The sequence below is a fragment of the Diadema antillarum genome, unplaced genomic scaffold, assembly GCF_040938485.1.
Source record: "Diadema antillarum isolate AM-2024a unplaced genomic scaffold, OU_Dant_1.0 seq00001343_RagTag, whole genome shotgun sequence".
NCBI lineage: Eukaryota > Metazoa > Echinodermata > Echinoidea > Diadematoida > Diadematidae > Diadema > Diadema antillarum.
The window spans coordinates 830,604-854,824 of NW_027272109.1; the positions used below are offsets into that span (position 1 = coordinate 830,604).

Consider the following 24,221-nt stretch of genomic DNA (forward strand, 5'->3'; position numbering starts at 1 on the left):
CCCTGGGTATCATTAAAATCACTGCATCATCCTTATCATTATTGCTGATATTGTTATCATCTTCGTTATTATTCTAGCAGTCAGTTTAATGTCCTATCGGAAAACCTTCTTAATAAACGGTGCTCTTTGATGATCGTGTGGGGTTTTCTTTTTATTCCTATATACACACAGAAACTGGAGCAAGGCAAAGAAAGGAAAGTTCTCGAGGAATAAATACAGACAGCAGTGGATAGAATGGGAGAACGACAGGCATGGGGAGCGTTAACAAAGAAGTCGAAGAACCCACTACCAAAAAAGAAGGCTCGGATCAGTCGTCATCAACCACAAAGTCGACAGTCACGAAGCCGGTCAAGATCAAGGTCGAGGTCGTACCAGAGGACGAGGAGGACTTTGACAGGGAGTGCGATGAGGCGATCGACAACGAGGCGAAGGCATTGTCCGCCTCGTCCGACCAGCATTCTTCCCGGCCCTTCGGGAGCGATGACGAGCGTGCTGGAGAGAAGAAAGCGTCGAATCGACCACCTTCCGAAACCATGGACGATCTTGACGACTTCCACTCACCGCAGCTAGATCACGACGACGGCGCCTCGGATGACTTCAACCAACAAGACCGATATTCACCCTTTGACGGAATGGTAGGTGTTACAGGTCGATCCCCATTCGCGTCTTTTTATCATGTTGTACCAAAATCGGAAGATGTAGGGGCCTACAGGGGGAGTGAGTTCGTCAAAGTCGATTTATGTGAACTCCTGGAACTCCTGCGCCTTGCACTTGTTTTTTTTTTTGCTTCCCTTAAATAATTGCTGCTCTGTGTTTCTGCGTTTATAAGCAAGACAACAGCTGACTCTTAATTGGGAGACTCGATTTTTCCCTGGAATGTGTACGTGACTGTAGCAGACAAAAATGCACTTGACGCTTGATTTAATATCAACACCTTTTTCATGAACTGTAACTGGTTTAACCAAAACAATCACACATTGCAAGTTGACGGCCAAGTGATAATCACAATGTCGGTACTTTAAAGCGCAATTGAATCAACCTCCTCCATAAACAATGTCCGCGATTAAATATCGAAATTTTATCCCAATCTTTTCAACGCTGAATTATTGATCTTGAACACAACAACACACTCGTCGACTCCCATACGAAGGGTGTTTGTAAAGTTGACGAATGAACATTTTTGGTAGCTTTCCTAAAGCCTCTGAAGAAATCGAATGTGATCTTCACTTTCAAAGCGTTTACGACAAACTACTCAGGGACGTTCCCCTATAAAATGTGCTTGGGGGGGGGGGGGGGGTAAACTCTGTGAGTAATAGTACACTGATCGTTTGGATCGAATTCGGCAGCAAACACAGTAAAGGCGGGGGTTACCAACATTCTCAACAACGTGGTTTGAAAACAAAAAACAAAACTGAGACAACACACAATCCACAATAATTATCATCCAGAAGTTTCGGTCAGCCATATTTTGGTTCAGCTGAAGTAATCTAAATTCACGTCGCCAAACAATGTGGTTCTGTGCACAGTTTTAAACCTTAAGATGTTAAAACGTTTTCATTTATTTCTATTGCCGGAGAAAACATACAAAAATACGAGCTCGTGATCGCCTAAAAATGGTATGACCATTTTGATGTGACTACACCATGATTGATTGAAAATACGATCGACCATTCATTGTCATTCCAGCACATACTAGCCACGCCCTCTTCACTAGGATACAGAACACGCCTTTGGTTTGAACCACGAAGAACTTCGTCACAATAAGGCAAGAAGTGCTCTACCGCTATGGCGACGCGACCCGAATTACGGTGTGCGCAATTTTGCAAATACCCACGCGTGCGCGTACCAAGTCTCGCGCGAGAATTCGATGATTGCGTATGCGCGTCGTGTTTAAAAGTCCACCACTGCGGTTTCTTTGGTATGCATATCGCATACGCATAGCACACAAAAACACTAGCAGCGCTCGACGTCGATCGTGCCAAGAAGCAGCTGGAGTCTACGGCAAAGTGCGAATTGTCAGTGAACTTGAAGACGAAAATTGCTTCTTTCTTCCGCTCATCGCAAGCACGTATCTGTGTGCTTTTACAGCACATTCTAGGTGCTAGCGCCATTACTGAAAACAGAATGATGATGGTACCAGCCCCCTTGATGGAGGCGGGCGGCATGGGCGTGAACGTGATGATGGCATCGGGGTCAGCTCCGGGACTTGGACCGATCGGTCCTATCCCGATGCCGTTAGCCATGCCGTTAGCCATGCAGGGCCCGCCGCCGGAACCCGCACCGGAGCCGCCGCACGAACAAACCTCAAACACTTCCGTTGCGTATTACACAGTTGAAATCATGAAGGTAGGTTCAAGTGGTTGTGTAGACCATGACTAAAAAGTAAAACACGTCGCTTGAAAATGATTGATGATGGTAGGGCTCAAAATATCTTATTCCAAGTTCGCTTGTGAAGTAAACTTCAGTGCTGATAAATTCATTGATTTAAGTCATTCAAATAATCACTTTAGCGTGTGTGTGTGCTGTTTTTAAAAGCGATACAGAAGATATGTATGTGTGTGTGTGTGTGTGTGTGTGTGTGAATTTTGTTACAGTTGTCGTCCCACTCGGGAGTCACAGCCATGTCCAAAAAGGAAAACTGTCAATTTACCCAACAAAAGGCTATGACTGAAACAAGATTTTTATTAAAAGTTTAAAAGGGCTCTTAATTTGCTTGTTTGCGTTTGGCTCCTTAATCCTGATCGTGATACTCATTACAGTATATGACTAGACCGTTCTGTCTGGACGGAGATTTGCCCGTTCTGTCGCAGTTATGCTACCTTGCACATGACCTAGCAAGGCTCGACACTAACGGTGGCCCGGTGGCCCGGGGCCACCAAAAATGAAAGTCGGCCACCAAATTTCAAAAAAGGTCAAATTTGGTGGCCCGCCTGGGGCCGCCAAAACTTATTGAAAAGTATGTAAATAAATTCGTAACTTTTTGCACCGGAAATTAGCAGTTAAATTTGTTTAAAGGATGCATGGATGTAAAGGACTGAATGAGTGCTTGAGAGCTGTGTTGCGAGTTTGTTGAGGTTTATTTATGAGTAGATAAGATTATGCCCAGCTTCCAATTCTTACTATGATAAAACTTGAATATTTGACTCATAAACAAAAAGGACTTTTAATGTTTTTATTGTTTTTTTCGGGCCACCAAACTTTTCTCTCGGGCCACCAAAAATTTGAAATTGATGATTTAGTGTGGAGCCCTGCCTAAGGCCCTACTTGGGGATCAATAAAGGAAAATCGTGCGTGTTGTTAAATACTAGGCCCGACTCTACACTGTTGTGAGTGATAATTTTCAAGTTTGTTGTAAGTATTTCTGTGCCCCCCCCCCCCATCAATTAGATTTTGCTCTTCGCCCTACTAGCGAATGAACAGTTGCTATGAGCGTTGCGCTTTACATAAACACGTGACCTGTTTTTTCTCGGTCTTTTTCGGCGTATGCATATAGTTGCTATAGAGATATCAGACTTGTGGTTCCGAAAAAGGAGACTGATGAAGACACGCGCGATACTTGCTTCATCTCGATCCTGCTATTTTTAGAAGACTTTGATATAGCACTTGCTCTCCGCGCGTCTACTCGGTGAAAATCATATGTAATTCTCGGCACGATGTAAATCTGCATCGCATTCCGCAGCCGAGTTTTGTCGTGTCCTTCCGCAACTTATTAGTAAAAAAAAGAAAGAAAAATCCATTGTGCCCTCGTCGTCTGTAAAAAAAAAAAGAAAAAAAAAAGAAAAAAATCCGAGCAAAAACAAAAACAAAACAAAATTGTTCTCTTTTGTGTTCTGCAATGTTATGTAATATTAAGGAGAGCGATGGCCCAATGACCGTCTGAGCTGAAAGTTGTCAAATGATGAAAATAAAAAATCCCTTTTCTTTTCGTTTCGACACATCTCTAAACTTCGTAGCACCTTGCAAGGAATTATATCGATAATCTGATTTGCAATAATTTGTTCTTATGCCAAATGTCAATTCATTATTTCGTAACAGGATTCTTAAAAAATGGGTGAATATCGGTGGGTTGCAGAGTCTGACCTTGACATATAACCTTTGACCTTAGCCTTGCAGTTGATTTACCCAACATTACATCGTAGATTGCCCTCAAAAGTATTTCGCATGAGGTTGACCAAGTTTCGTCCTTTCAGGACCATAATTTCAGAGTGATATTGACAGTGCCATATTGAACAGATATCGCCTATTTATGTAATATAACACTGGACATCCCTGCGGGAGTTATATTTCCCATGAGTGCGCATCGCTCAGGGAAAATATTGTTTCGAGAGGAAAATATAACTCTCCAAGGAACTGTCAAGTGTTTTATTACAACGAATAAAGGCAATATTTTGTTATATTAGAGATGGTCTACAATATATCCACATCATATAATTGTAGGCGATCAAATTTTTGAATTACCTTACTTGACGTGACGTCAGCAGGCAATGGAACGATTTCGATCAGTGATGGATTAGTCACTCGGTTGCTTCATGAGAAATCACCGATTAGTATGTAGACCATTTGATAAACAAACATGTTGTAAACGGGACCAAAATAGTTTAGTTGTGACAGCGGAACATTTAACCCTGACATGCAGTCTTCAATCTCACGACCCAAAGTCCGAAGCAATCCTCACACACGGAGAGGGAAACGTAATCTCATTGGCCTGTCTTAGGTAGATTTCAAATTACTTCGATGGCACGAAATAACACTCTGACAACACATGACTTTCAGCAACAGAAAGTGTTGGAAGCCAGATAAGACAGGGAGAGAGAGAGAGAGAGAGAGAGAAATGAAATAAAAGAGAGTACCCGGTTACTATGGAGAGATAGAGAGCACGAAGAGATTAATGTTTTGATTAAGTTATGGTGTTCTGCATTCTGTACGTTTTTATAAATTATCTTTTATGGTATGCATTTTGTCCTTTCGGACACATTTAAAAGGTGAAGAGAGTGAAAAGGAAGAAAGATGGAAGAAGAAAAAGTAGAAGAAGAATAACAATAAGAAGAACAAGAAAAAGAAGAAAGAGAGAGAGAGAGAGAACAACCCGGAATCAAAAGAGACGAGTGAAAGACAATGCCGTCAAACATGTGTTAATAATAAGTTTTGTAATGACTCCACGTTTTAAACTGACCACGCCCCTTTTTCTGAAATTTCCTGGTACCGTGTGCAGAGCGAAAAGGAGTGTGACGATTTCACGCCCATCCAGGACCGTGACGGCAACGTGGTTCTTGAAGTGGACTGCGGGGCAAATAGCGCCCTCCTCTACGTCAACAAGCTCTGCCAGGGATCCAAGGGGCAGTGCATTTTCTTCGAGGTGAGCGAACTGTGTGCAGAAAAAAAGGGGCAGGGACGAATACAGTGTTTGCTCTCGAAACGAAATTGTGTTGTCTCTCCCCTGTCAGTAGATAACAAACGTGACAGAAAGAAAAAGTTCCAAGTTGTGTTTATAGGCCCCGCCCAAGAAGTTCGGTTGAATATACAGGAACTTCATCTTCTAGAACTTGTTGCCAATTTTGAAATTGGTATGAAGTCAGAAATAAAGTGACTTTTGAAAATGTATTCTGTGAAGAGACAGACAAATCTATATGAACATCAGATTTGTAAAATGAAAGAGTTTTCACTCTACCTTGTTAAAACACCGACAATGAATGGTAAGAAATCATATAATAGTGATTCAGCACCAAACGACAGAAATGTAGTTTCTAGGATTTTACGGGCTAAGGTAAGGGGTAATCAGCCATACAATCTATGTGGGCTACTTTTATTCCACGGTGGCACGTATTATATCGCTACTTGTTATATTTTTTTAGCGTTATGTCGTTTACACTGACTTAATCAAACTCCCTCCTTTTTGTATCCAGGATCGCTGGTACACGCCGAACGAGTTTCAGTTCATCAGCGGGCGCGAGACGGCCAAGGACTGGAAACGAAGCATCAGACACCGGGGCAAAAGTCTGAAGATCCTCATGGGGCGTGGCCTCCTGCGCGCCCATCCGCTCATGTGCGAGTGCGACACATGCAGACTCAACTTTGCGTCGGTAAGTGCCTCCCACCATACTGTACCACCTCGCGGGGAGAGAGGGGGAGGGATATAGGAAGGGCGAGGGGGAGAGGGGGGCAAAGAAAGAGCCCCACCTGCCGTTGACAATGTTGGACGTATGCGATATGCCACTGCCGATAGTTATATCTTATACTTGGCGTTCGGCTCTTGATGCAGTTTCTCAAGGGGGCAAAATGGCATCCGAATGGTAAGTTTATCCGATCACGAGCTTCCGCAAAAGTTGGTGTACTATAGTATATGAAGTGCGCCCTCTATTTCAGTTGTTGGTATTTTTCTTTGTTTTTGTTGTGGTTGTCATATTATCTTTTAAAAAGATCCAGCATTTACTGCACCCTGGATGAGAATGTATGCATAATTATGCACGATTAGTACCTTCGTGATTTTTTTCACATTTATGTATCACTTTAAGTGCAATACAGACCATCACTTCAGCTAGGACGTGATGGTGTCGATACGGTTCTGAGACACATCGATTAACGGACGTGATTGTCTGATACAAGATGACACGCGCCACCACTGTCTATAGGGAAAATCCCCAAAAGGGGACTTTCAAAATATCAACACATAAGATAAGCTGGGCTGCGCAAACAAACACTGCGCACAAAACCGAGTGATATTGTTTATCATAGTTTTACATCCGAAGAAAACGTAGAAAGTGAAAGACTGGAGGGAAACACAGATCCGAAGCGGACTGGGAGGGAAAGGAGCGAAGCTTGCTGATGAAACAAAACTCGAAGGCTATCTCTGATCTGAGAGGATCTTCCCAAATAGTGAATCCCCCCACCCAAAAGGAAGGCGAGGATGACTAACAGACTGTTTTGTGACGATGTTTGCCTCCCGTGCGTGCCATGCCCGAAGGGAAAGATGGTACAGTCTTGGCACTACAACTGTAGATCTAACAGAGAGAGACGATTTTTCTCTTCTTCTTTGTTTTTCCGTCGAGACACGCTGTTCTCAGAAGGCACGAAGTTTGTCCTCCGAGTTCTAGACTATTTGCCAGTCGTTTGACTTGAAATGATATGAAACAAATTTGCATAACATCCCCGTCAACTCATGGTCGATATATAGGCGTCCAAGGGGAAAAGGATGGTCATGTAAAACGGACGAGAAGTAAAAACGGCCTCTTCCCCGCCCCTAACCGTCGCCCCCTGGCCCTTAGTTGGAGGGTAGGGGGAGGGGGGGGGGGAGTAAACCGGAAGTGAGAGCCGGTGAAGCGATAGAAGGATGACACAGCAGGAAACTGCCCTAACCTCTAACGGATACCCTGCACTGTGATTGCGCCCTCTGCCCCGCGTCCGGACCGCTAATATGGCGGAAACGGCGCGATTTCCTGATTTTAATATCAGGCGTAGAGCTGAGCAACGGTAGAGAGAAAAAAGAAAGAAAGAAAGAAAGAAAGAAAGAAAGGGAGAGAAAGTGTGTGTGTGAGAGAGAGAGGGAGAGAGAGATGTTGGCACGAGGCACGCATAAACTGTTTAGATTGCCTTGATTGCTCTTTCTCACATTTCACAAATGAAAATAAATATGCGTGCTCATGCTCATGTTACATTGCTAGTATTGAATTCCTGTATAGTTAAGGACGACAATATGATGACTTCGTCTCGACTAGTATACTAGTATGCAGCAAATTGCTGAACCGACAATTTATGCGCTGATTTTCAAATGCGTACGTTGTCATTAATGCACAACGCTGTCGAGGGGAAATCGTGCTTTAAAAAAAATCATAAACAGGAAGGTTATGGATGATGCAAACGGCAAAACGAAATGTAACATTAAAGCTACATCCTAAGTTGGCCTCCAATGGTAACAGCACAGGGGTGTATCCAGGATTTTTTCTGGGGGGGTCGTAACCAAAATTTTTGAACCTTTACCTTTGCGAGGGAGCGGAGCGACCGAGCGGGGGGAGGGTGTGGGAGGGGGGTGTCCCCCCTTCCACGGTAGGGAGTTTTTGAATTCTATATCTTAAAGTGGGGCAATTTGGTGCATACAAAAGTGACTTTTTCGGCATGGCAGTGCAGCTTAGAAATAAGGTAAATTATGGCATACTAAAACTAAGTTACGAAATTTACGAGGTTTTTGACAATTTGCTGGAACACCACCTGGTCACTTTTTTTTTCCTGTTGTAGGCCTATATAGAGTAAAAAAACCCTCAAAAAAATGTCTTTTACAAAAAGTGGACCTCTTGAAAATTTGGGGGGGTCGTACGACCCTCCCGACCCCCCCCCCCCCCTTGCATACACCCATGCAGCACAGTATCAGATAAAAGTGTTAACCCATTTTGTTCTGGTGAAACTATACTGCGATCTTTAGAGATGTAAGGTGCTAATCATTTTGATTCTTCTACTTTATTCCAGTCTTAAATTTGCATCATGTTCGAATACGGAAAGGAGGATGTGCAGTCTTACTTACCAAGGAGTTGGAAAGAGACGTCCTTGGTCTTACAGACAATTTTAGTTGGGTAGTTTCACGGGTCCCTTTGGCGGTGGTTTTGGTTGTAGCGCCAGCTTTAGTTACATGAACGACAGGTTTCGCAGGTGCCACTGCAGTTGTGGTCGCAACGCAGAGCGGTTAAAGAGTCAAAAATAGATTGTGCATGTCCACTGCTGAAAGGTGTGTTTGTCCTGTAAGATATCATTTCTTCGTTAACACGTACCTGGCGATGAGATGTTGTCTAGCCGGGATGGCCAATCTAGTCATAAATCATCTCTATGAGTTTTAAGATTTATAATAATTGTTGTTTTGTTTTGTTTTTCTAGGAATGCTTTGCAAAGATCCATCATGCCCGAGGAATACAAAAGGCACTTCCATATATATATATATGATGCAAAACTAAATCAAAATAGATCAGCGCATATCAAGAATCAATTTGCGAAACTAAATATGCACAAACTATGAAGCCTTGCGGTTTTTCTCATCCTGAATCTAGGAAGTGAAAAAAAAAATCGTTCTGAGTAATTCGTGAGAAATCCTCTGTAGACTGCAACAGGAAAGGTGGTTTGGGAGATCTCGCCGAGCAGATGCAGCAGTTACGAAACGCGCAAGGATGATAACATCACAGAGAAAGAACAGTAAGATTAGATCTTTCCAGCCATCAGTTGTGAGAGATACAGAATGAAACATAACCAAAACCGCAGAGGACTTCAGAAGACGAACCCCTTTTCCCGTAAAGAGTGTACACCTATCTTTGCAGCGTATCAAAATCTAGCAACTGTATAAGGTGATATATGGAAACTTAATCGACTTCTGCGATAGGAAAGGAAAAAAATAAAAACAAAAAGGAAAACATATGATGACGTAATAACAGTCTCTTTGGACGCGCTGGGATCACGATCAATCTGTTCTGGCAATCTAAAGGCGACCTGGCCTGAGTCTTTGCCGAGAAAAGGAAAGTGGCCCCTGTCACGAGGGTATCCGTCCCTCAACTCGGCGCATCCCATGTTCCTGAGATCACTACCGCTCCGGTAACTCACCATCTTAGCCCCCTGTAAGAGAACGCGCCAGGCCCCCTCCCTATCCCTCCCTCTCTATCCCTCTCTCCCTTTCTCTCCCTCTCTTTCTCATTCTCCTCCCCTCCCCCTTCTCTCTTTCACTTTTCCTTTTATGTTATGATCCAGCCAAACACACAAACATCGACATCATCACCATCGCCCCTTAAAAAACAGGCGATACAGTCTCACATCCTATCCCCGCAACTCTCCCGGGGATATCCGCTGAGTCGCGGCCATCTGTAAGTGAATATGCTCGCGGAAGAACGTTCAGGAAGGAAATTGCCGGGGTAGGGCAGTCCAACTCGGTTTCTCCTCTCCAGAAAAGGGGGAGAGGAAAATCCGTCTAATTCGAAGTAAATTATCGAAAGCCTTGTTGCATTTGCGCAGGATAAATTGTAAATACATTTTGACGCGGGTTCCTGTCGGGGAATAAAAACGAGAGTGTGCTGTCTTTGTGCGCTCGGAGGGCGGCCCGCGTGAGATACAATAGGAAGAGGAGAAGAGCCCTGATTTTGGCGCCAGGATACGAGGGAGCTGACCACGAGGGAGCAGACAACATTATGTCGTCTGACGAATGACGCTTCTGGGTGGCTTTTTGTCTTTGCTGCTCGATCCGACGCCATTTTGACAGTCGCCATATTTCCCATCTAATCGCCGAATTCTTGTCACTATACCAACACCTATATACTGCCTGTGATCAGCCGCCATTCCCGAGCATTATAGAGACGAAAGTGGTCAGTTGTTTTGACTTATGTTACGTTAACTGTTTTTTGCTCGTGCGCACCATTACTCATTATTAGCTCTATTTGTTCAAACGAAAATTTGCGGTAACTCGCACGGTGTTGGTGAGAGTAATTGTGTGTTGGATTGATGTTTATGCCGTAAAGTGTTCGTCCCATGTATTCTTGTTTGTTTTTGTTTTTGTTTTCTTTCCTGGTTACAGGTTGTATGTAGGTGTGTTTTGTTTTGTTGAAAATGTGTGAAGGCACCGGTTTCGCATCTGTGTCCACAGGAAAGACAGTATGGCGCACGCCATCATGACGCATACCATTTCAACCGTACTTCGCCTACGTCGCCGGAGATTCTTTAGGACGTGTCAGAAGTAACACGCATGGGCGCGTAAAAATGCATCAATTCTTTGTTATTGGTGTTCTTTGCTTGTTTCTCGTTCAGTTATCGTTAGTATGAGGCAATATTCATTACATTACATCTTAGAAAGCATAATCACCACTGCATTGTCTGTTGTCACGGTTGTTATTAACTTTAGTACACATGGTACAGGGGCTCTATGGCCTTGTCGTTTTTGTTTACCCTCTGCATGTTAACGAAACTACTTTCAGTCTTTATTGATGATTGCTGTATGGTCTCACGATAATTATATTGCCCAAAGAAATACTTGCAGAAACAAAGGCGAATTCGTCTCAAATAGGCATGTACCATTGCATCTTTACGGGGGAAAAAATCTCAGTTGTTGTTTACCGGCTGTTGCGCCAAAGATATAACGTGTCTACACAGTAAGTAGGAGTCTTGCTCTGCAAACCTCATTGTCCCGATTCACTCATACTCTCATTTTGTAACTCATTTGAATATTTTGCGATGCGTCTGTGGAAAGCACATTGCTCTCCGGTTTCGTTTCCTCCATGGCCGCTTTTCTTTCTACTTAAGCTATTTCCGGCGACGGGAAAACACAATATTTTCATGTTTCCTCTTGTCATTTAAGCTGTGAGCATTTTGGCTCGAGTGAAATTTCACCTCGTGTTTATTTCCTGAATTTGATTCAATTTCAAACGGGACGGGTCGCTATATCATTGATAATTCCCACAACTTCACCATAGCACAAAGAAGAGTCCGTGCACTTATCTTTTGTAGGTCTTGTGTTTCGCGCCAGCATTTATATTTCTGTGTGTTTAGTGCACGTCCGTGTGTGTTTAATGATTGATGGTAGATACACACACTTACACACACACACACACAATTTATATATGATATATATAGGAAGATAACTCCATCCAAGAGGCGGAGTAGGAACGATGAAAAAAAAATATTGATATAGCGCCTCCTTCATCGGCGGCCGGCTATTATTGTGAGGCAAAAGAATGCGCGCGTAGGTGCGTGCGTGCGAATGCATTATTATGCTGTAATAAAAAAAAAAATATGTGTCTCCTCTGGCGTTTGTTCGTGAATACATCGTATGAATGACATAAGCATAGTCTTTTTCTCTCATCCGGAATAGAAGCAGTCTGTAGGAAAAGATTCCACAACAATTTTCTAAGGCTTTTCGGGACACGCCGACAACATGCTATTCAACGTAACTTGAGTCGATCACGATCATGCTTCCATCATTGACGAGCATTGTTATACCCTATTCGGTGACTACGTCAAAGCAGTCTTTTAATTTTACACTTCCTAATTATCGAAACGTCTAGAATATGCTTGTCATTCCCTCAATAGTTTCATTATCATGTTAACCCATTCTCTAGGAATGCATTAACGTCGCCCTTTGAGCTGATTATCAACGATTGCTAAGTAATACTTCATTATCCAAGCAAGCGATTGCTTAAAGGCCTTTACAATATTTGATATAGTCAGCAAGTAACATTATGTATACGCAATTGGAGCAGGAAATCGCTTTTGTTCAGAAAAAAGTATCTCCAAGATCATTAGCATTTTGTCAGGAATTTGGAAGTTAAACTCCTCGATCAACAACCCATCAACGTGTCACGCATCGAAAGACTGACTTTCGTTCTTTTCGCTGTCACTTTTCGCTGCTACAGAAAGGACTGCGGCTCGGAGATCGACGTGTTGCCTTGCCGACGGCCGGAGCCAACAACACCGGGTCTCTCGCCGTCATGGATCGGTCTAGACTTCGTCGCAGTAACGGGTGAGAAAGAATGGGATCTCGTGCTGTTTTATATGGTAGCATGGGCCTAACATTAGTGTGTAAATGAATTCCCTTGCTTAGGGCAACTTACGAGGGTGTTATAATACATGGCTTGGGCACACACATGCAGCCATACACACGCACACACACACAGACACACACACACACACACACATCAATTCCCACTGAGTTTATTTGCTTGTTTTCTCGCTTACTTGTTAGCTTGTTCTTTTGGGTGCACGTGGCGAGTTCGACACCCACGAGTCATACACCCCATGAGCTCGACAGTAAGCAAATAAGGCCCACGAGGTCGACAAAAAGCAAAAAGCAAAAAAAAAAAAAAATGCCCACGAGACCGACATGCTATTAGTAATCACCATGATGCAATACATGTATGTTGGTCTCCGATCGTGGGTCGTTTTTGTCTAGTGTCGAATTCGTGGACCTTGTTTGTCTCTACTGTCGGACTCATGGGCCTTATTTGCTTCGTGTCGAACTCACATGGGCGGTATGACTCGTGGACCCTTTTTCATTGTGGAACTCGTGGGCCGTACGACTCGTGGGTGTCGGTCTCGTGGGATGACCCCATTCTTTTTTTATACTCGTTTTCGTCAGCTCATTATAATTCCCTCGAGAAGTTTATAAAACATGACGTATTGTACTCTGACGTCAAGCGCTCACACACGCAAGCACACACACACACACAGCACCCAGTGTTTATATTCACCTTTGCGTCTATGAAAATTCAGAACTTTATAGACAGGTGTGCTTTTCAGTCTTCCTCCAAGATGCTCCCAGGTCCATCCTGAGATTTGCGTTTGCAACTCAAATTGTTCGCCATAATGGAAAATTAATGTTATGTTGTGTCTTTCCCGTTACTTTTCGTCTATTTCATTTTAGTCTAATTGTTCGTTAACGTCGATGTTTCACTGCCATTTTACCCTTCTGCCCAGCTGTTTATGACCCAAAAGAAGAAGAAAAGTCTCCCGAGTATTCTTTGTGTGTGCCCTCGTCACAGTGTGCGATCGTAACAAAATGACTAATGTTTTTACTGCCTGGTTTCACCCTTCTAGCGGAAGGGAGGGGGAACATTCAGAGCTTTCCCTATTTTCCCTCATGTTTAGAAATACTTCCTCTAACGTCTATCACAAAGTCACTTAATTTGATAAACGATTTTTTTTTTTGGGGGGGGGGAGGGGCATTCGCAAAAGCAACATGACAAAACATAACAAAGGCAAAAAAAAAATGAAAGACAAAAAGACTGCCCCTGCTGGATGATACTGTGACGTGGAATAGACGGATTAAGCTTGACTGATAAAACGAGAGAGCTAAAGCTAGAAGCACTAATGCATCTACTACGCATAGTAACTGTTGCTGATGTTTTGTTTGTTTGTTTCCTTGCTTGGTGCCTTGTTTGCCTGCATGGATCGACGCTACGGGTTAGCTCCTGCCAATGTGTCAAGTTATGCCTTTCTCTATAGTACAACAATACTTGGCAGCGCGTATGATTTGCTGGGGGTATTCCTAAATATGTACATCAGCGAAAAGGAAGATTCTATTACCGTCCCAGGAAATATAAAAATCTCTTCTGTCAGGGAGAGAATAGCAGCCTATCTCGGTACATCGAAAATATCTCACACCGAGTTAACTATCTTAGGGAGGGGGAAGGCAGGCAGGATTCGAGATATCCTATAGTCTTGAATTGATAACAGCAAACGTGCACTTTCGGTAGAAAAAAAATAAGTGCAATTTGTTTGAAGACGGAAGATAGTACATCCATACTTGCTTGACAACCATTTTAATAATTTCTCCTTTTTTGTGGTGGTGGTGGGGGGGGGGGTCTGTTGGTTGGAATGTAAGTACAGGTTGTTGAAAGAGCAATTGATATAAATCTTGACGTCATAGTCGACGTGACGATAAGGTTGCTGATTGTTTGAGTGACAATGATCAGAGCCTCGTCACGCGCGCGCACGCGTACACGTGCACACGCTATACATCATGGCTTTCCCAGAACTGACCAATCAGAGTTGAGTATTAGAAGACAGAAGTTTATATCCAAGGTTCCATGACTGATTACAATTATACATAAGTACATCCATGTAGTTATTGAAAAAGGGACCGTATTAAGTTAAGTTCACGATTATGTGATATCCTTTGGCGTATACTATTACGCGATACGTCTCACAATCTGGGCAATCGCACATTGCATAGTCCATGGACTAGACTTAAACTGCCTTTGTGAATTCCAGCCAACGGATCTAAAACGTATATAATTGTTATATCATCTCAATTCTCTGTATCGCCAATACCTGGGTGACGCTCAGCGAGTATGGCTTTAGATGCATTATGGGATAGCTCAAGGGACAAACTTGCATCCAGCCTTGGCTGCACTCAGGTCACGTTCCGTCTTTGTCCAGGGGCATTTTTTTTTTTCGTTGAAGATTTCTTCGCTTTCTAGCATGTGACCTGCATATTGAAGCCTCGCAGTAAAGAACCATGCTGACTCTAGCGACCGCAAGTCAGTAAAATTTAGAAGCGTTGTAGCTTAATTCTAGCTGAAGCAGAAAGCAGCAACGAAAGAAAAGCAGACGAAAATTGCTCAAATCGAATGGGAACTGAGAGGTGCAGGACAACCGGAAGTGACAATGCTCCCGAGGAATCCCACAGTGCAATTGTGATAGAGCTCTGCAGCCTGCGCAGAAGTATTTTTGCGCTTTGACGATATTGACAATATTGCTCTACTTTTTTTTCCCTTTTTGCAAAGACATGACAACGACGGGGGCCATCTAAACGAGATCATCGACCAGCTTCAGCATCGAGAAAACGGCTACAACCAGAACGGCCACCACTCCTACGACGGGAGTCGTAAGCGCCCGCTGAACGTCGACAATGGAAGCCCCACCACGACGAGTCCGCCGTCGGCCTCCGCGTCGTCGTCGACATCGGGGCTGGCCTTGGTGAAGCGAGCTCGGAGCATCTCGCCTCGGGAGGACGACATCTACGACGAGCAGCAGAGGAGGATCTTTGAAGCGGCGAACTCTCCAGAGCCACAAAATATCGGTATGCGTGGTTGATAGTGTTTAGGAAATATGCCAAATAAAGTGGTGTTGGTGTGGGCTCGTGTGTGTGTGGATGTGGATGTAATGAGGCAACCGACAAGATATTACTTGAAGAATCTTGAGGTTAAGTTTTTCATTCATTTATTTTTTTCTTGGTCGGGAGGGTGAGGGGTGAAGGGGGGGGGGGGGGAGGGAGCTATTCTAAATTAAAATCCAAATCGAACTTTAATGTGGTACATTATTATTATTCAGGCTTCCTATCTGTTCTATGACTAATTCTCATTTGCCCTGCATGTTCATTTATACTCTTGTTCTAGAAAATGTATGGCTGTAGTGATATTGTTATTTTTATTGTGCTGGTACGTCTTTCAATGTTTTCCTTTGCTGTTTGATTAACTTCAGAAAATTGATAGTGTACTACTAAACTTTTTTATACGATATACAGCGAAAGGTGTCTACTTCAAATTCAGCATGTAATGGTTAAATTTGAATCGTGATCTCAATTTTGCTTAATGCATATTACCGCTCTCCACCTAATTTCTCCGACACCCCAATATCGTAGAAAACCTCCGTCGCTCGCTTAACCTGAGCACCAGTCGGTCCAGCTCCCCTCTCGGACGAAGCTCCTCACCAGGTGGTAGCAACATCCAGTCGTTTTACGGCGGCGGCAGCGGCGGGCTGGTCCGTGCTGCTCAAGCTGCCGTCATGGCGAGCGCGTCCATCGCCAATGGCACGTCGACAGCCAACGCGGCGTCAGTTCCGGCCGATCTCAGCCGCAACTCGTCCGCGTCTCCGCCCAGCGGGGCCGCCGTGGGGTCGTCGGGCGTAGTGCTGATGTCGCAGCCGCCTCTGATGATTGCCAAGCACCAGACGAAGTCGCGCAAGCAAACCGCCCCTCAGCACCTCGACGTCGGGGGCGCAAGAGAAGAGGTAACCTCAATACAGATATGACATAATGATAATAGTATTTTATACATCTTCTTATGTAACGTTATTATTAATATGTAACGATTTTATTTAACGTCGCCCTGTGTACTTTACCTTTAACTGAAAACCCGCTACATGTGTATATCCCAACACTAGACTGATAGTAATCCTGAGTGATGTCAATAACCTTCATTCACCTCATCCAGGCTCACCCTCAGAGAGCACCCCATATCGTCCTCTCCTCCCACCCATCTCAGTCCTACACCAAGGTCAATGCGGCGATTAGACCAAGGTAAGTTAGTTAGTCAACCACAGATTGCTATTTATTAGTTAGGAACCAATGAGATAATAACGCATGGAAGCAAATTTCCGTACCTTGCATTTAGAGTGCAAATATCACAACAAATGTTGCAGCATTCCGTATCTGGCTGAAGATACACTACAATATTATCAAATGGTGTCCCGTCAGGTCTCCAAGGAAACTGTTTTACCCCTCTTCTGATTTAAATGAGATGGATCCTAACAATATGTTTAACTCGTAAAACTTCTGTGAGTATTGTGACATATCTCATACGCACTAGCTATGTGAAGATGAGCTTAACAAATAAGGAATACACAAATGCTCATAGCTGTAACGCCGTTCTTCCCATTGTGATGAAATGTCGATATTCGCCGGTCTTTTATCAAGTATAATCTTCTGGATATGGACCGGTTTGCTAACACTTTAAAAGTGTATGCATGCTGCTGTAACAACGGCTGTTCGTTACAACTAGAAAACCTGCCAGATGCTTGCATAGCGTAGCAGCAACTAATGCAAACAAAGTGGATATCCAAAGTACTGAAATGCACTGGGAATATTCAAGTAGGTGAAATAGCTCGTTACTATGCCCTGAGAGGAAAATACCCATAAATTTGCATCCACTAGTATTAAAATCAGCCTTTTACTCTTGGTTTACCCTTGATCCTGATTTGAATGCGCGCGTTCCACGTAAAACATAATCTTCACATATCTAAAGGCTAACATTTCTACATCTTCCGCAGATACCAGTCGACACCAGGGTACGGCGCCCGAAGCACTACGACCACCACCAACGGCATAGCGAGCGCGCATCACGGAAGCTCGGGGGAACTCAACCTATCCACGAACGGGAGCTCGTCGTCCAGGCGATCGCATTCCGCGGCGGGCTCGTCCTTGCGGCAGCCCGGTACCCCCGTAAAGATGATCGAGCTGACGCGGCCCGAGATCGTGGCGTCTTCCAGCAGCGGGTACAGCAGCAGCCGACCGAGCAGCACGCACAGTAGCAACCATCCCGGTAAGTGTCAGCTGCTATAGCTCATCTGACGAAGCATCCATTCTGATTCGTTAAAATTGGGGGCGTAAATTCGACAATTGCCTTCAGCCCCATAGTACCAAAACTGCCCCTTAGTGCTAAACTGCCCTCTTTTGGTTCCACTAATATCGAGCCTTGCTATGTAGAGGCTTGACTTCCATTAAATAGCGCGAGAAGTGACCCTTGTCCAATACCATCGTAATGCAAAAGTCTATGGTGGCGCAGACGACTGTTTGCCATAGTAGTGTCATTGGATAGCGCGATTACGATCGACCAAGTAGAATATCATGTAATCTTATTTGGTACATATAACAGATATGGGCTACTTTTATTCCGGGCATTGTTGACATCGTAGTCCCCCAGGATCTCAACTACATGCCATGACCCTCGGAGCAAGCTTCTCGCGGGTCATGGCATTGAGTGAGATCTCTCGAGGCAATGATATCAACAATGCCTTGAAAAGCAGTCCATATCTGTTTATACGTACATCCGTACATCACTCCTGCCATGTAATTCTAAGTGTTACAAGTTGAGCCATACATTCGTATATTGCCCTATCCTTCTTTGACCATGTTTTATCAGGCGATGGGATACATGATATTTTCTGGGGCCTCAAAATATAAACATGGCTCTCCTGTGCAACATAATTCGTATGTTGCCTCCACTAAAAGAACAACGCCCGTTCTACGTTGTTCAAAAGAGTGGTCATAGTCGGTGACGTAATCAGTGCATTTGCATTTGTCCCACCCTGGAGCAGGTGACGACGGCAACGCGTCATCCTCGTCACACCCTTCGTCTGGCCACGGCGACACGGTCTTCCTCCCCGCAGACATGGCCTCCTGGTCCGTCTCTGACGTCACACATTTCGTCCAATCGCTGAAGGGGTGCGAGGAGTACAGCCAGGTAGGCCTACGTGCACTCATATAGCCGCGACACGAAAATACGTGAATTACCAGGAAGTGCATGTTTTAAACCCCTTGGAAATACCAGGGAAGTGAGACTCACCTCCCTGGAAATACAAATGTACCGTATTCTCAACAACAGCACCCCGTAGAGTCACTGGTGAACCTGACGTCATACGTCGCATTGTACTCCGGGAGGGCGCGCTGCCGGGTATTTTCGTCCTTGACTCATCGCATTACATTAACACTTTCTGTGCCAGGGAATCTGGACAATGTGTACAATGCTATGGGGTGTTCAGTGTAAATCGGTACCCAAAGAACACAAAGGTTTAATCACGTCATTATCTTTAGGTAACCAGTTCGTGCATAATGTCAACATCCATCCGAGGCGGTGATCTTTTAAAGGAGGATCAGTAAAAAAAAATGAAAATATTTATCATACGTCTAGAGCTAAAATCTGTATCTGAATCTACGCTGAAGTTTGTTCTACCGTGATGATCAAGTCCGTCAATGAAGTTCAAGTTCTCCCAGACTTTTATTTACAAATACATTGTACCCGTTTTCACACTACCCTGGGTCGCACGAGAAATATATATGCAATTTCCTCTTGGCACTACGCGTGGCCAATCAAGCAACTAGGAAACTCCCATGTCCTCGTACCTTCCGCTGATTGGGTGCCAAATCCGATGTTTGCTTTCTGCTTTTAATCACAATCACTTTACACAAATTGCCGAAATCCATTACACCGGCAATGACGATAAAACATCCTTGTAAAATGTTATTGATTTTCTTTCAAATTCAAAAAGCTTTACTACCGTAAATTGAGGCACATAAACTCATAGGCCCGAATTCACGAAGGTGGTTAAAAAAATAAAAATAAACCATGGTTTATGCAAATTTCTTCTGCGTAAATACGAATGACAGATTGCGTACGCCCACAGACGTCGAGTAACAAACGCGCATTAATAGACGCATGTCAAAGGAACGCCTATTTCACGCTTGTGTTAAACCATGGTCTAAATTTGTACCAAGGTCTAGGTTTAAACAAGTTTAAACCACCTTCGTGAATTCGGGCCATAGTTTCTCATTCAGGATGAATGCGTCTTTCGACGCGGAAGCACTGGCGTATAATGGTCACACATTTATATCAACGCTGGAAAATGTTATTCAACAAGACTCTCTCTTACTGCAGTTGGTTGTGGATACATTGCATGTCACTTGAAATCACTCATGGTGCCTATGTCGACTTCTTTGCGTCAGGTATTCTGCGAGCAAGCCATCGACGGTGAAATTCTACCCGTGCTGACCGAGGACCACCTCCTACACAATATGGGCCTCAAGCTTGGCCCCGCCCTCAAGATCCGCCTCCACGTGGCCCGCCGCCTGGGTTTCACGCTCGACGGCCAGTACTGCAGCAGCACGGTTCCGCCTCCGCAGCCCGCCGCCCCTCCTTCGACCGGCCCACCACCCGCCCCGGCCGCGCCCCTCGCCGGGCAGAAGTCGACAGAAGTCTTCGCGGATGACGTACCGGTACATTGACCGCTTCGACCTCGACTTCCCAGCAAAAAGAAAAGTCGATTACCACGCGTGGACACTAAACATTTTCATCGTGGATTGTACCACAGATGCTTGCATTTAAAAACATGCGTGCTTAGAAAAGAAAACGAATTCTGTTCCAATCAGCTTTCAACTCCAAACGGAGGGACGGGCATGGTCGTAAAAATCTTATTCGTTCAATCTCCTCATACACATTTGCGTACAATAAATAATGACGAGTATGGAAAGATGACAGCTGTTGTTCCATCGTCTGTCTACTGATCATGAGCTGAGAAGTAAGCCCTACTGCCGTAAAATAATCGTTTGTCAACGGGTAGCACTTTAAGTGGGTAACACACATCGCCTCCGCCGCGGACAACTCATGGAGTCATGGACTTCGACGGGCGGGTTCACCGATTTAGTTTGGGATTGTCTCGTTTGCTATGTATTTGGGTGCACGTCACGAGTTTGACACCCACGAATCACACAGTCCACAGTCGTACAGCCCATGAGTTCGACATTAAGCAAACAAGGCCCAGGAGACCGATACATTAAGCCCCCTGTTGTAATTAATGTCGAACTCGTGGGCTGTTTTTACCTAGTGTCAAACTCATGAGCCTTATTTGCCTAGTGTCGAACTCATGGGCTGTATGACTCGTGGGTGTCGGCCTCGTGGGATGACCCTACTCGTGGGATGACCCTATATATTTTTGGGAAATTTTCAGTTGTACTCTTACAGTCACAGACTGACAGTATGTAGGTCTACATTCTCGTCCATCGTGTAAGATGATGAATGCAAAAAGTGGGGTGAATCTGCTGCCCTCTACGGCTAGACTCAAAACTCGGTGGTAATTTCACTCTCGTATTCGTTCGAGAGAGGACGGGCTGATGCCGTAGGCATGGCTAAATAATTTCTCCTCTGAAAAAGTGTTTTACTTTGAAGTTGTACTCTAACATGGGGTTTGCGACAACAGCGCAATACTATCATAACAGTCCCGCATGAGTCAATACAAGAGACGTTTAGACAAATGTGAACAGAATAATTCAGGTCGTATTACTGATCATAGGGCTTTAAAGTTGCCATTTATATTGTTCATTTGTTGTTGTTTTTATTCTATTTCCATATGTTGACTCTTGCCAAATTTATGCAATCACAAATGGACCTCAATACACTAGAATTTAGTTCAATTCCATTTAAGTTTCAACAAAATTGGTAGATGGCTAGATGTACCTCGGATTTAGTTACAAAAATATATTTGAGATTTCATTTGTGCCTTATCTGTCCTAATGCTTTTTTTTTTTACATATACAAAAGATGGTCTACCTTTGTGCTGAGATCGTAAAATATCAGACTGTTAATATCTCTTTTAATGGTAGTTTTCTCAAACTCAGGAAGGCAATAGCCAACACAGTATGAGTGGTGGGGTGTGCATGGAGGTATGTATACATGATACAAATTCACCAAATATTCATGGCAGATTGTCTTTGGCACAAACACTAGTTTCTTGCACAATGACAACGTGCTGTAAACTTTGTTTCAGATCTGAGTGCACCCTGTATTTTGTATGTATGAATGTATGTAAGTCTGTACATAAAAATGTGTGTTTGAAGATATTTATTTATGTCTCTGTACAGTGAAGCTTTGAATATGTTTCTCTCTGGCTGAAATCAACAGACATGTCTGAATGCGGTGCATGAAACACAGTGCCTTAAAGTTTGGATTTAAAAAAAAAAAATTCTTTCATTTTTTTCATGCTTTCATGACACATATGGCTCATGTTCCCTCACTGAAGAGCTTCCGAGGATCTTGGGCGAAAAATACATTTTTTGAGGTTACCAGGAAAACTACCAAGCAATTTTTCTTTCTTTCTCTCTCTCTCTCTCTTTTTTTTTTTTTTTTTTTTTTTTGGTATAATTTGGCCATAAGACTGTAACAATACTAGGATGGAATACAAATTTGTGTCTCCATAGTTTGGAAAGATGTTTCATAAATTGATCAAATATTCATTTCAGTATGTTCAAAAGTTTGCCATTTGTGTGTATTTGACTAGTAAGTTTTACAAGTTTCAGTGTGTATAATTGAGTTTCAAAATGGACCAAAAGAGCCCTTGTTTTAGAACCCTGTTGAGATGCTTGGCTCAAATAAGAGCCAAACAAGGAAAAAAAGAAAAAAAAGAAAACATACAATGATGCAATAGAATGTGTGTGCTACATTGGTGTACATTTATGTAAAAGCTCACAACGCAGCCAAATAAAAAGAGTTTAATTTTGATACACATGAAATGTCGCCTGGTCTCTGCCTACATTATTCTGGTTGGACTTTGGTGTTTGGCGTTTGATCTTTAATACTTCAGCAACACTTTGAAGTTGGCCTGTCATGTCTTTGTGTTTATTATGTAGTGATCCTATGATGTAGTGTCCACATGTATGTTCATTACAAGAGCCTCATTGACACACATAACATTCAGCTGCACTTGATAGAAATGGACAGAAACACAACTGAAATCCATCAACAATTTTTTTTTTTTTTTAAAACACTCTGTACTGTAAAAGAACAGAGCACAAGAAAAATGTACAATACCGGTATTCATACATGCACTAGAAATTTGTATTCTGTACTAAAGAGATTAATGAGGACATATCTGAAATGTCTCAAATTTTGCGTGGCACATCTTAAATGAAATCTTTAGACATTTTGCTTATTTCATGCTGTCCATAAAAGCTTTCAATCACATTATCACGAATGAGGGACTGCAAAGGACAGAAACAAAACAGAACAAACAGCGAAGCTAAGTCTTGCAGGGTTGATCAATACTTCCCTGACATGTACGGTGTACAGTATGTCCCAGAAAAAAATTACACTCAGATTTTTGCATTGATAACTTCCAATATGATTAAACTGTCTGAATGCTATTTCAGGGTCTAAAAAATATAACATCTTACCTATATTTTGCAGAAAACCCATTCAATTTGGTAAAGTGGTCGCAGAGAAATGTGAATCATTGTGAAGCATGTTTTCGATGTGATTTTTCCAAGTTTAGCACTTGGATGCTCTTGGAACTGCATATCAAAGTGTGAACACTATGGACAGCACTTGGAGGGAAGGGATTCCTGACATGCTCTACAAAAATCCTCATTTCTCTTTGACAACTGAAGCAAATCAGATGGGGTTTTCTGCAAGACATGGGTAATAAGTTATAGTTTCATACCCTGAAATTGTATTTGGATTGATTCACTATTTTAAAATTTATCATTGTGGAGGGTCCCATTGTAATTTTTCGGGGGACATACAGTATAGAGGGTTCAGAGAAATGCAGACGAGACAGAAGAACAAACACATGTACAATGTGTACGTGTGTCGGTGTAATTGGAAATGGCTTTTGCTGCCATGCCTTTTTGTTTCACCTTACAGAAAGAAATGCAGTAAAGCTCCAGTGAGTTAACTTGGGAATATCTGCTGGCTTCCAGTTAGTTGACTTGGGAATATCTGCTGGCTTCAGCCAATGATGACAAATAAGAGCCAAACCAGAAAAAGAAAAGAAGAAAGCATGCAATGATGCAATAGAACAAGTGTGCTACATTGGTGTACATTTATGTTAACCCTAAAGGGGCCGGGCTTTTTTGGCTATGCTCAGACAGGGGGGATGGATTCCGCCCCCCCGAGATCTCGGCCATCGGTGGTGCGATCGCGATGAAATTTTGCATGCGTGAGACCCGCGTCATAATCTACAAGATTGTGTCATAAGATTTTTTGAAAAAATCAATTTCTAATTTTAATTAATTAATTATGCCAATTAAGCTCAAGATCATATTTTAGCCTAATTAAAAGCATTGAGGGTCTAATTTTTGATCTGTACATCTGTTTTAGCATATTCAACAATTGTACATCACAAAAACTTCCAAAACTCATTTCAATTCTTATGTATTTTATTGTTTTCAGAATTTCTTATGTATTTCCTTGTTTTTCAACTTTTGCTTCTTCTTTGTTTTTTCA

At 43.1% G+C, this 24,221-nt stretch overlaps 1 protein-coding gene across 1 annotated transcript; it reads left to right on the top strand.

Moving 5' to 3' along the window:
• The first annotated feature begins 251 nt into the window (after positions 1–251).
• Positions 252–20,230, top strand: LOC139708506 (uncharacterized). The gene is made up of 11 exons (XM_071620452.1): positions 252–635; positions 2,008–2,019; positions 5,222–5,356; positions 5,904–6,080; positions 12,366–12,472; positions 15,237–15,532; positions 16,094–16,461; positions 16,665–16,750; positions 17,500–17,771; positions 18,547–18,692; positions 19,952–20,230. The coding sequence occupies exons 1-11, from the start codon at positions 252–254 to the stop codon at positions 20,228–20,230; spliced, it is 2,262 nt and encodes a 753-aa protein (XP_071476553.1).
• Positions 20,231–24,221: the final 3,991 nt, after the last annotated feature.